The sequence below is a fragment of the Pollachius pollachius genome, assembly GCF_949987615.1.
Source record: "Pollachius pollachius genome assembly, chromosome: 4".
Classification (NCBI taxonomy): Eukaryota; Metazoa; Chordata; class Actinopteri; order Gadiformes; family Gadidae; genus Pollachius; species Pollachius pollachius.
Window position 1 is genome coordinate 3417205 of NC_136937.1, and position 12500 is coordinate 3429704.

At 53.0% G+C, this 12500-nt stretch overlaps 2 protein-coding genes across 6 annotated transcripts in view; both read left to right on the forward strand.

The window, feature by feature from the left end:
• The window catches only part of LOC307075124 (UPF0606 protein KIAA1549), a gene marked incomplete at both ends in the record, with an annotated part of 21433 nt that extends 20022 nt beyond the window's left edge, over positions 1-1411 (forward strand). The window contains 3 exons of the mRNA XM_079735629.1: positions 18-148; positions 440-588; positions 1184-1411. Coding sequence (XP_079591755.1) covers positions 18-148; positions 440-588; positions 1184-1411 — 508 coding nt within the window. The remainder of the gene's footprint in view (positions 1-17; positions 149-439; positions 589-1183) is intronic.
• Positions 1412-4946: 3535 nt separating this feature from the next.
• The window catches only part of svopl (SVOP-like), a 16239-nt gene continuing 8685 nt past the window's right edge, over positions 4947-12500 (forward strand). Inside the window, exons 1-7 of one of the 5 annotated variants that reach the window (XM_079735258.1) lie at positions 4947-5171; positions 5596-5675; positions 5977-6077; positions 7473-7564; positions 8148-8246; positions 9019-9090; positions 9738-9862. In XM_079735258.1, coding sequence (XP_079591384.1) covers positions 5118-5171; positions 5596-5675; positions 5977-6077; positions 7473-7564; positions 8148-8246; positions 9019-9090; positions 9738-9862 — 623 coding nt within the window. In that variant the 5' untranslated portion in view covers positions 4947-5117. Of the gene's footprint in view, positions 5172-5595; positions 5688-5936; positions 6078-7472; positions 7565-8147; positions 8247-9018; positions 9091-9737; positions 9863-12500 lie in introns of those variants that run through there. The other 4 variants (XM_079735257.1, XM_079735260.1, XM_079735259.1 and 1 more) reach the window with 4 other exon arrangements.

The window sequence follows — 12500 nt, forward strand, 5'->3', positions numbered from 1 at the left end:
TGAACCCCGTGTTGCAGGCAGGGCCTGGGACTGGGCGGGGCGTACGTGTCGGCCAGTGAGCAGATGCAGGAGTCTGTGTACGGCGGCAGGGGGCCCTACGACGACCCGCCGTCGTCCTCCCGACCCCGGCCAGTAGGGGGCAGTGCAGGTAGAGTACAATGATTTCTCCATATATCTTAACATATCTCTATCTCTATCTATGTATCTCTCTATATATATCATCTGTCACTGGCAGTGTTCTGTCTTGAGGTTAAAGATGTGTCTAATGATATGTGTGTGTGTGCGCGCTTTTGTGTGTGTCTGTGTGTGTGTGTGGGCATGCATGCGTTTGTGTGTGTGTGTTTGCATTTGTTTGTGTGTGTGTGTGTGTGTGTGTGTGTATCTGGGCACGTGTGTGCATGTCTCTGTGTGTGTGTGTGTGTGTGTGTGTGACTCCCAGGAGCCCAGCTGCACCACCTCACCCAGGTGGGTCTGTCCAGTCAGATCGGGGCGTACCCGGGGGTGGGCCGCAGCGTGTCGGGGCCCACCGGGTCCAGCTGGAACCACCAGCACCAGGACCACGAGCCCCCCGGGGCCAGCAGAGAGAGCGTGAGTCAGCCCTCATCTATCAGCTGCACCCCCTTAAAGCTTCAGTCGGCTGCACCCCCTTAAAGCTTCAGTCGGCTGCACCCCCTTAAAGCTTCAGTCGGCTGCACCCCCTTAAAGCTTCAGTCGGCTGCACCCCCTTAAAGCTTCAGTCGGCTGCAGCCCCTTAAAGCTTCAGTCGGCTGTAGCCCCTTAAAGCTTCAGTCGGCTGCAGCCCCTTAAAGCTTCAGTCGGCTGCAGCCCCTTAAAGCTTCAGTCGGCTGCAGCCCCTTAAAGCTTCAGTCGGCTGTAGCCCCTTAAAGCTTCAGTCGGCTGCACCCCCTTAAAGCTTCAGTCGGCTGTAGCCCCTTAAAGCTTCAGTCGGCTGTAGCCCCTTAAAGCTTCAGTCGGCTGTAGCCCCTTAAAGCTTCAGTCGGCTGTAGCCCCTTAAAGCTTCAGTCGGCTGTAGCCCCTTAAAGCTTCAGTCGGCTGCAGCCCCTTAAAGCTTCAGTCGGCTGCAGCCCCTTAAAGCTTCAGTCAGCTGTAGCCCCTTAAAGCTTCAGTCAGCTGAAAAGTAAGACTTATTCTCTCTCGCTCTCTCTCTCCCCCTCCCCTCCAGGTGCTGTCCTTCCCAGAGTTCACCTCCTCCTCGGTGTTCCAGATGCCCAGCTCCTCGCTGCATGACCCCTCGTCGGGCCCGCCCCTCCTGCTGACCTCGCCCACCCCGGAGTACCCCCCAGAGGACGCCTCCCCCTCCGCCCATAGCTCCGCCTCCCTCATCAAGGCCATCAGGGAGGAGCTACGCCGCCTTGCCCAGAAACAGGCCTCCGTGTCCAGCTACCCCTAGCGACCACGCCCGGTAACGGTGTTGGGGGGGGGGGGTGCAGCCCAGAACCTATCCCCGACCTGGACCGGTCTGAACCAGTCTGAACTGGTTTTTACACTGCTGTACAACTGGCCGACGACGACACTGGGAGATGGTTCGTTAAAAAAACTGGAAAAAAAAAATGGACTTTCACATCGGAACCGCTGTGCGCGAAAATACAGAAATGCTCTCTCTGACGCATCAGCGAAGAAACTCCCCTTCCGAACTCGGTGCGACACAGGGTCTCCACGGCTGTCCAATCCCCTCGTCTTAACGTCCACCCCCACTGCGGTTTTGTAACATTTACATCCAGCCTTCGTCTATCCTCAGCGGAGGCTTTTTACCCAAACCCGAATTTCTCCCCGAATTCGGAATTCCTCAGCAGATCGGAATTTCTCAGCGGATCGGAATTCCTTACCGGATCGGAATTTCTCCGAAATCGGAATTCCTCACCGGAATCGGAATTTCTCAGCAGGTCGGAATTCCTCACCGGAATCGGAAGTGCTTCCCGGACGTTCATCGTTTCCCCTCCCGACGGTTCCTCGGTGCTAAGTGTCAAATCTCACACGGTGTTCTCCTCATAAGCCACGCATTGCCTTCCACACCCGTCCATCACACAACCCCATACAGACCCCCCCCCCCCCCCCCCCCCCGGTGGGGCTGGGGTGAGGGTCGGGGAGGGGTGGGAATGGGGTTCATCCATTAAGCATACACCTGCCCTGCAGGCGGTTTGAGGTGGAAGTTGGCGCCCGTAAGGTCAGGAACACATTGACAATAAAACGGACCCCCCCCCCCCCCTGTATCCCGTAAACGTATAAATAGGGTTAAAAAAAAAGAATAGAAAAAGATCTGCCGATAAGATAGCGTCATGAGCACAATGTCGATGTATGTAAGAATTATATCATTGAAGTATTGAGATGTTACTTTTTTTTTTTGCTATATCGGAAAGAGTATTCCGATTTATTTTTTGTTTTTATCGAGAAAAGACCAAACTACTGTTGTCTATTGTTGTACTTTTCCTGTTTTTGCGCTCGCTGTAGATTTGAAGCCTGCAGTGTAATGTTAATCAGTGTGGAGAGTTTACTTGGGATAGCTGCTCCCTCGTCCATGTATAGATAGTATAAAAGAATTATATATATATATAGAATATATATATATATATACATATATATACCGATACTGCAATTACTTTATATAGGCTATCACTTGCCCTTTTAAAGCTTCAAATTGGTAAAGGCTTTCCATAGCCAGCCCATCTCAGGGCGGCCATCTTTAAAGAGAGACTACACACCACTCCACTTTTAGATGTTTGCTGCCATCTAGAGGTTAAAACGTGCTACTTACAGGTTAAAGTTCAAATAATGAATGAATATTGTTGGCATCAGTTGGTGGTTCATTAGAAAGTAACAGCTTTTTTTTTTTAACTGTCATGTGACGTCAAGGGGACTAATATATCATATTTTTATATATTAAGATTAACATATTATTTTAAATTTGCAGTGTTGAAAGTATCCAACAGTGCAGCTTTAACTTTTAACTGGCAGCAAACAAACAAATGGTTTGAAGTGACAGAACACGTCTACCGACCTGTAGGTAAAGATGTGGCTCTTCTGTACATGCATATACAGCTTTCTCACTTACCACGGTAACCGTGAAAGCCGATAGAAAAAAACAGATGGCGTATCGACAAACAGCGACGCAATGTTGTGGCGTGACGCATGTGTAGTAGCCGTGGCCATGTTTAGGCGTTGAGGGTTGTGTAATAAGGTGGTAGGGGTCGTGTAGTGAGTGTTTGCTGCTAGTGTAAAGGGGTTGTTGAATAAGAACTTTCCCTGCCTCTTTTTTTTGTACCGTTTGCCTTTAAGAGAAAGAGAGGAAGGAGGAGTTTTAAGTTATTCTGGCCAGATGTCGGACTGTTTTCACAGTAAAAGGTTTGGTGATAAATGGAAGTGATCTTGGGTTTTCTGCTTTGGATGTAAGGCTGCATGCTTGCCTCCTACTTCATTTCCCGCCCGTTTTGTTGTCTTTTTTGCGTAATTTGGTCGGGGATTGGGACGTTGTGGTTTCTCAGCCACTAGGGGGAAGTGTTTGTGCGTCCATACACGCTCTTTGCTCGTCCTCAGCATGTTTGACTACTATGTTTGAGGCTTTAGTGATGTGCAATGTTGTCGTCAGGCATGCAGCTCAAAGTTGTTCTAAACCAGTTAAAGGTAAAAAAAATATATGAAAATGAGAAAAATATTTAGTTGTTTTGCAGCGGGTCAGGAGTGAGCAAAGAGTGAGTCATCATCGCCATGGTACCATCCTGCCATTGATCCATCTAAGCACAAAGTTACATATTAGTGGTCATCCACAGCAAAATATCCCTTGGTGAATCATCGTTGTTTCTTTTACTTTGACATTTCCAAATGATATTTTTGAATCTAAATGAAAAAAAGGGTATTAAATATATATATATAAATATATATAAAAGTTATAAATATATTGAAGTGAATAGGATGTTGTATAGAAAAAAAAACTGATATAGCAGATATTTTATTTGTGAACGCTCTATTGAATGGTGAAGCAAAGATATGTCTGTCAAAGAAGGGGCCAACACATTCTTCCCACGGACCAATAGGAAACCAGAACTCGGACGCAAATTACTTTCTGCACCTGTCCATCAAAGCTGCAGGACCCGGGCTAGAGAACGCTTTCGGTGCTAAGTCCACACGCCTGTCTTTCCTCTTCTGTCCACACGGGGGCAGTGAACTACAGGACACTGCGGAGAGAATGACAGACGCCCTCTTTTACACAACTGTCATACAGATACAAAGAAAAAAAAACAAGTCGGTTCTACCCGATTCATGCAGATTAACGTCTCATGTAACTGAATGTTTGCTAGATGTGTGTTTTCTAGATTCTACATTTAAAAAAAGTCTGTTTTCTAGCTCTGTGTCTGCGACCATCCGTGGACAGGATAAGCAGCCTCTCCATCAGACAATACAATGCAGTCTCTGATTTCTGCTGAATTCCCAGAAATGGTCCGATACCCCCACTCAACGGGAAGGCCACTGGGTCGGTGGGCACTGCCACTAAACACAACATGGGACAGCGTTCATGGGCAGCCATCCACATGTTTCAAGAACCTTTCAAGTTTCAATGTATTCTCTGTCTCTAGGTGACTCTCTCTCTCTCTCTCTCTCTCTCTCTCTCTCTCTCTCTCTCTCTCTCTCTCTCTCTCTCTCTCTCTCTCTCTCTCTCTCTCTCTCTGTGTTCGCTCTGGTAAACAGCATCTCCCTCTCCTCGGTTCCCTCTGCTAAACAGCATCCGTGTGGGTTTTCAACCTCCCTGTGTTCAGCATTGAAATAATTAAAGAGATGTGTATCCAAGCCTGTTCACCAGACTCACTTGACCCGTTACCAAACCGGCCTAACCGCACGGAGAGGTGTCTCTATCCGGCGTCTCGGCCGTCGCCAGGCGTGTCTGCAGGTGAGAGAGACGCGGCTCTGGTTACCACACGGGGAAATGACGAAACCCGCTTCCTGATTCACCACCCAGCCAGCCTACCTACCTACCGACTTACCTACCTTCTCGCTCAACTCCATCAAAACAAATCTCACACACACACACACACACTAACAAACTAAAAGTCCCGGTTTCCAATATGAGGACAGCGATGCGTCTCCTATGATCCGGATCACGCACTATGAAAGGAGAGGAGTGCACTACAGGAGGATACACGGGAGCAGCCTACACCTGTGTGAGTAGGACGGCCAAATCATGGCCGCTGAGGTCTGTCCGTCTGTCTTGTCTGCCAAATTATGGCCACTGAAGTCTGTCCTTCTGTCTCTGTCTGCCTGCCTGCCTTGTATGTTTTAGGCGATTGTGTCCACATTTGAATACGCCTTTTAGATATTGATGGGCTTAGCGAAGGAATCTGGATCCTGAACTGGGAACTGGTTTTCATAAGTGGCCTGAAAGTTAGGTTAAGTGTTGTTGGGATGACGACGGCGGTGATTCACGTCAATCTAGGAAAGTTGCCAACTTAAAAAAAAAAGAGGCAGGGCTGTTATTAACCGAAGGCAGGGCATCCTTGTGTTGTGTACATATTGTGTCGTTAAGCTGTGGTGCTACCAGTATCGAGGAAGTGCCGTTTAGCAAACACACTTTAATTTGATCCATAGCGAAGACCTACGGCGAATTCGGATGGCGCTACAGGCGGTGCAGGGGGGTTAGGGATCACGCACCAGGACGCAGGCTACAGGTGAGTGGCAAGGTGCGAACGGGTATCTAACCCCGGCCCAATCGAAACTGATGAGACGCACGCACACAGCTGCGCGCGCGCGCACGCACACATCAGACACTCGCACTCGTACTCACACACACCTCTCTCATTCTCTCTCTCTTATTCTCTCTCTCACACGAACACACTCACACCTCTCTCATTCTCTCTCCCTCATTCTCTCTCACACACACACACACTCACACCTCTCTCATTCTCTCTCTCAAACACTCACGCGCACAGACTTACCCCATGCCACGCACTGTCCCGAACCCTTCAGCAGCATGAAGACCCAGCTGGTGAGTGCCATACACCTACAGGAGGTCGAGCTGGATGACGTAGAGGGGGGCAGCGGTCCAGCAGAGGACAAAAGCAATAAAAATGGTAAGTAACGTAATGGTATCAACTAAATATTTCCAAAATAATTCTAAGCAAAGCATGATCGTTACCAACTCAAGTTATGTGCTGGAACTCGAGTTGGTGCTCGCTTTGTTTGCTTTGCCCCGTTATCACCTGGGGTATCATAAGGACAATAAGGACTGTGTTGACCAAAACAACACTGTAAACAATCGGGCATAAAGGGCGGCCAGACCTTCAATGACCTCTCACTGCTTTTGGACACTACCTTAGTGTCCTTAACAGGGTGAATTACATGTAATAAGCAGTGTAAGACACGAAGTCACAGCGTGCATGTATTTAGTATGGAGGCCTGATAACGTGATGGAACAGCTTTACCAAAGCATTTGTTATGGAACTTTATGGAATCACTTCAATGTGACTTCATCCGACTACAATCGCGGTGACAGTCTGATCCCTAACTTGCATTGACTCGTCCTTATATCCTCTTTGATCCAGCATCCGATTGTTTCGGTTTCAAACGGTTTGGAGTTTACTCTCGTGGGACTAATGCTTTTCTGTGTGTGTGTGTGTCTGTGTGTGTCTGTGTGTGTGTGTGTGTGTGTGTGTGTGTGCGTGTGTGTCTGTATGTGCGTGTCTGTTTACTTGTGTGTGTGTTTGTTTGTGCTTGTGTGTGTGTTTTCGTGTGTGTGTGTGTGTCTGCGTGCATGTGCGTCTGTTGGTTTGTGTGTGGGTGTGTGTGTGTGTCTGTGTATGTGTTTGTCTGTTTACTTGTGTGTGTGTGTGTGTGTGTCTGTTTACGTGTGTGTTTGCGTGTGTCTGTTTATGTGTGTGTGTGTGTGTGTGTGTGTGTCTGCGTGCATGTGCATCTGTTGGTGTGTGTGTATCTGTATGTGCGTGTCTGTTTACTTGTGTGTGTGTTTGTTTGTGCTTGTGTGTGTGTTTTCGTGTGTGTGTGTGTCTGCGTGCATGTGCGTCTGTTGGTTTGTGTGTGGGTGTGTGTGTGTGTCTGTGTATGTGTTTGTCTGTTTACTTGTGTGTGTGTGTGTGTGTGTCTGTTTACGTGTGTGTTTGCGTGTGTCTGTTTATGTGTGTGTGTGTGTGTGTGTGTGTGTGTGTCTGCGTGCATGTGCATCTGTTGGTGTGTGTGTTTGCTTGTGCTTGTGTGTGTGTTTGCTTGTGCTTGTGTGTGTGTTTTCGTGTGTGTGTGTCTGCGTGCATGTGCGTCTGTTGGTTTGTGTGTGTGTGTGCGCATGTGTGTGTATGTGTTTGTCTGTTTACTTGTGTGTGTGTGTGTGTCTGTTTACGCGCGTGTCTGTTTATGTGTGTGTGTGTGTGTGTGTGTGTCTGCGTGCATGTGCGTCTGTGTGTGTGTGCGTGTGTGTGTGTGTGCGTGTGTGTGTCTGTGTGTGCGTCCCCCAGATGACCCGACCTACACGGTGGAGGAGGCGGTGGAAACCATCGGCTTCGGTCGGTTCCACGTGCTGCTCTTCGTCATCATGGGCAGTGCCAACGTGAGTCGTGGCACGGGGGTTCAGTATCCTACCGTCTAGGGTGGGACGGTTCCTCCAGGGCTGTGAACTTCTCCTTGCTGCTCTTACTCTTCTGTCTGTCTCTCTGTCCATCTATGCCCACCTATGTCGGTCTGTTCCTTTATGTATCTATATGTCTGTGCGTCGCTCTCTGTGTGCATGTGTGTTTTTCTTTGTCCGTCTGTCTGTGTATGTCTGTATGTATTTTTCACACTGTTTGTTTGTCTGGCTGGCTGGCTGTCTGGGTATCTATATATCTGCGTGTGTGTGTGTGTGTGTGTGTGTGTTCCTCTCTGTCTGGCTGTCTCCCCTTCTGCCCCTCTGTCCGTCTGGCTGTGTGTCCGTCTGGCTGCGTGTCCGTCTGTCTGTGTGTCCGTCTGTCTGTGTGTCTGTCTGTATCCGTGTACAGTATGTGTATCTATAAGACCCGTGTGTGTGTGGTAGATCGTGGAGGCCATGGAGATCATGCTGTCTGTCCGTCTGTCCGTCTGTCTGTCTGTCTGTGTGTCTGTCTGTATCCGTGTACAGTATGTGTATCTATAATACCCGTGTGTGTGTGTGGTAGATCGTGGAGGCCATGGAGATCATGCTGTTGGCCGTGGTGTCCCCTGAGATCCGCTGCGAGTGGCGTCTGGAGGACTGGCAGGTGGCTCTGGTCTCCACGGTGAGAGAGACGCACGCACGCACAGCACACACACACACACACCAGCTCAGGGCGCGCACACACACACACACGCCTCAACACATACACCAGCTAAGGGCACGCACGCACGCTTCAACACACACACACACCAGCTCAGGATACGCACTCACAAGCTCTAACACACGTTTACATGCACGCATGCACGCGCATACATACATAAATACACACACACACACACACACACAGACGTGTACATGCACGCACACAGACAGGTAGTCACATGAACGTACGTGCACACGTTGAATTAATATCCTGTGTCTGCGTACCTTTTAAGTCGGTATTTAGGAACTAAAACAGTTGCCTCAAACAATATGGGATGGTTCCAGTTGCATTGTGGGAATTGCTGTGATCATTTCAAATGAATAAACCATGTCCACGTCTGAAGTGGGCTTCAGACAGCATCACTGTACACTGCACATGAGAGCGTACCTGTAGGGTCGGGCCCCTACTCCGGTGTACCTGTAGGGTCCGGAGGGCCCCGTGGTCACTGTGTGTTCTGTTGGGCCCCGGGGGCCCCATGGTCACTGTGTGTTCTGTATGGTCCGAGGGCCCCGTGGTCACTGTGTGTTCTGTAGGGTCCCGAGGGCCCCGTGTAGGGTCCCGGGGGCCCCGTGGTCACTGTGTGTTCTGTAGGGTCCGAGGGCCCCGTGGTCACTGTGTGTTCTGTAGGGTCCCGAGGGCCCTGTGTAGGGCCCCTGGGGCCCCGTGGTCACTGTGTGTCTGCCTCTTCCAGATGGTGTTCCTGGGGTTCATGCTGTGTGGGGTCCTGAGTGGCTACGTGGCGGACCGCTACGGACGATGGAAGGTGGGTCGGGTGGAACTTGTGACGTCACTGATGTGCAGAATGTGGAAGGGCTTGTCTGATTGGTTCAGGACAATACTGCGCCTTGATCCTAAAATAAGGGCCCCTCAAATGATGACATCCCAAGGATTCGTCGTAGGGCTCTAACTCACAGTGTCTGTCTGTCTTTCTGTCTGTCTGTCTGTATGTGTGTGTGTGTGTGTGTGTGTGTCTGTGTGTGTGCGTCTTTGTCGGTCTGACTGTGTGTCTGTGTATGTGTGTGTCCCTGTGTTCGTGTGTCTGTGTGTGTGTGTATGTGTCTCGGTGTGTGTGTCCCTGTGTGTGTGTGTCTGTGTGTGTGTCCCTGTGTGTGCGTGTGTGTGTCCCTGTGTGTGTCCCTGACTGTCTGTGTGTGTGTGTGTGTGTCCGTGTGTGTGTATGTCCCTGTGTGTGTGTGTGTCTGTGTGTGTGTGTATGTGTCCCTATGTGTGTGTATGTCCCTGTGTGTGTGTGTGTGTGTGTGTCCCTGTGTGTGTGTGTGTCCCTGTGTGTGTCCCTGACTGTCTGTGTGTGTGTGTGTGTGTGTCCCTGTGTGTGTATGTGTATGTCCCTGTGTGTGTGTGTGTGTCCCTGTCTGTGTGTGTGTGTGTGTGTCCCTGTGTGCCCCCCAGGTGGTGGTGGCGGGGTTCTTCTGGAGCGCCTACTTCTCCTTCCTGACGTCCTTCGCTCCGTCCTACGGCTGGTTCATCTTCCTGCGCAGCCTGGTGGGCTGTGGGGTGGCGGGGGTCTCCCAGGGGTAACACACACACACGCACACACACACACGCACGCACACACGCACACACACACACACACACACACACACACACACACACACACGCACGCAAGCGCAGACACACTGGCACACACAGACACAACCACCTACACACACGCACACACATGTGCGTGTGTGATGTGCAAACTCACGCTCGCACAGACAGACGGACGTGCAGGCAGACAGACACTCACACATAAACGCACGCTTGCACGCACACACGCACACACATCTACAGTGTGCAGATGTGTGTGAACTCACGCACGCACACTTACACACACGGGTAGAAAGACAGACAGACACACACTTTCGCTTAAACGAACGCACGCTGTGGCAACCCGTTTCCCCGAGTGTCAGGTACCCGGCAGGAATCACACAGAAAGCAAGGGTTAAGCCGCAGTCGGCGTTTATTTCAACAGAATAAATAGTCTGTATCCTCGTGCTAGGGTCTCCGTGAGCCTCTAGATCACCGGCGTGGTGCGGAATCCCTCCGTGTCGCTTCGCCCTTCTCCCGGTCTAGCGAGTACTCCCTCCGTGTCACTTGCCCGGCGCTGTGCGGAATCCCTCCGTGTCGCTTCGCCCTGGTGCGTACTCCCTCCGCGTCCCTTGCCGTTCGCCCGGTCTGGTGCTTACTCCCTCCGTGTCACTCTCTCCCGTTTGCCCGGTCTGGTGCCCCTTTTAAGTCCGGCTCCTGGTCCTTTCCCTTCCTCCGGCCAGGTGTCCCCGATTGCGCTAATTGGGGGGAAAGACGTGGTGCTCTCTGTCGCCGGCTGGAGGGTGGCGACGGTAAACCCCCGTCTACTGCGTGTCCAGCGGCGGGATGCCACACTCCTCCACCGCTTGCTCAGGCCTCTGGTCGTCGGTGAACCCGCTCAGGCAAGCATCCCGGCGTGACAGGGCGTCGGCGTTGGCGTTCTTGGCTCCGGCCATCCACTTCCGGGGGCGTGGTCGATGATCAGGATGACCTCGCTCCCTAGGAGATAATACCTGACGTTCTGGAGGGCCGGGAACCACCGCGTCACTCGAGCGTTGGTGTCCCTGGCTCCGGCCATCCGCTTCAGGGGGGCGTGGTCGGTGACCAGGATGACCTCCGTCCCTAGCAGATAATACCTGATGTTTCGGAGGGCCCGGAACCACCCCGTCACTCGAGTGTTGGTGTCCCTGGCTCCGGCCATCCGCTTCAGGGGGGCGTGGTCGGTGACCAGGATGACCTCCGTCCCTAGGAGATAATACCTGATGTTTCGGAGGGCCCGGAACCACCGCGTCACTCGTGCGTTGGTGTCCCTGGCTCCGGCCATCCGCTTCAGGGGGGCGTGGTCGGTGACCAGGATGACCTCCCTCCGCCCTCCACCGGCTCTTGGTTTGATAGGCCCACTCGTGGTCCAATGTGATTCGCCGGAGCCGCTTGGCGGTCGACGCCTTCTTGGAGCCGGGGTCCTTGGTCACCTCCTCTATCAGGTTGTCGTCGTCATCGTCGTGGCCCGTGGGTCCAGAGGGGACCAGGTGGTCGTCAGAGCTCTTGTTGGGATCTGGAAGCTTCACAGGTTTACCTGTCTCCAGGAGGTCGTCCCCATCCACGTCCAGCGTGATGGCGTCTTCGTTGGGGATCGACACGGACAGGTGATCGTCCTCAGCTTCTTTAGGGGAGTCTGTTGCTTCGACCGACGTCTCTGCCGCTTCCGCCTCTGCCTCTGCCTCGGTGTCGACGTCGGCCTCTGGATCGGCCTCGAGCTCTGGCTCCGAGTCGGCCTCGAGCCGCACCACAGCCTCTGGCCCCGGTGAGGCCGCGGGCTCAGCCTCCGCCTCGGGCTCCGTCTCCACCACAGGCTGGGGCTCGACCGACGTCTCATCGGCCTGGATTGAGGCCTCTGTCGTGGGCTCGGTGTCCACGTCGTCCTCGGTCGGGGGCCGGGCCTCGCCGGAGGCCTCCTGCCCGGCCTCAGGCGCGGCCGGGCTGGCCTCGCACGGCGCTGGCTTAGATTTGCCGTGAGCAGCTTCCTCTGTTCGCCCTCCGGGGGACGACGGAGGCCTGGTGGCCCCGTAGGCCTGTTGAGCTCCCCTCACCCCTCTGCGGGGTGGTTCTCTCCGGCTCCGGAGTTCACGCGCCGGGTCCTGTAGCCGGTGGAAGATCGGGCAGTCCTTCCCGATTAGCAGCGGCACCGGGAGGTGGGGTACGATCCCTGCCCGCGTCGTGAATACCCCATGCGGGGTCCGGATGACGACGTGGCAGGTCTCGAACGTCCGGGTGTCCCCGTGTATGCAGGCCACCTCTATGGGTGCGCCCTCCTTCCCGCCCGCCAAGTCGGGGCGGAGGAGAGTGACCACGCTGCCGGTATCCACGAGGGCCTGCGTGTCCCGGTTCATTACCCGCGCCGGTATGGTCGGGCTTCCCGTTTTCCCCTGCGCCCAGCAGGTCGCTAGCATGCATGGCTGCGTCTGCTGCCGGCGTGTCTCGTCTCGCGGCCCCGTCTCCCGCGGCCTCATCTCGGGCCGCGTCGTCTCTGGCGGCGTCGTCTCCGGCTGCGTCGGGGCGGCGGTCGCGGCGGCGGTCGCGGTGGTTAGTTGGGTGAGCCGTAGTACGGCCTCGTAGGGCAGGGCCAGACTCTCCGTGGTCTCCCTC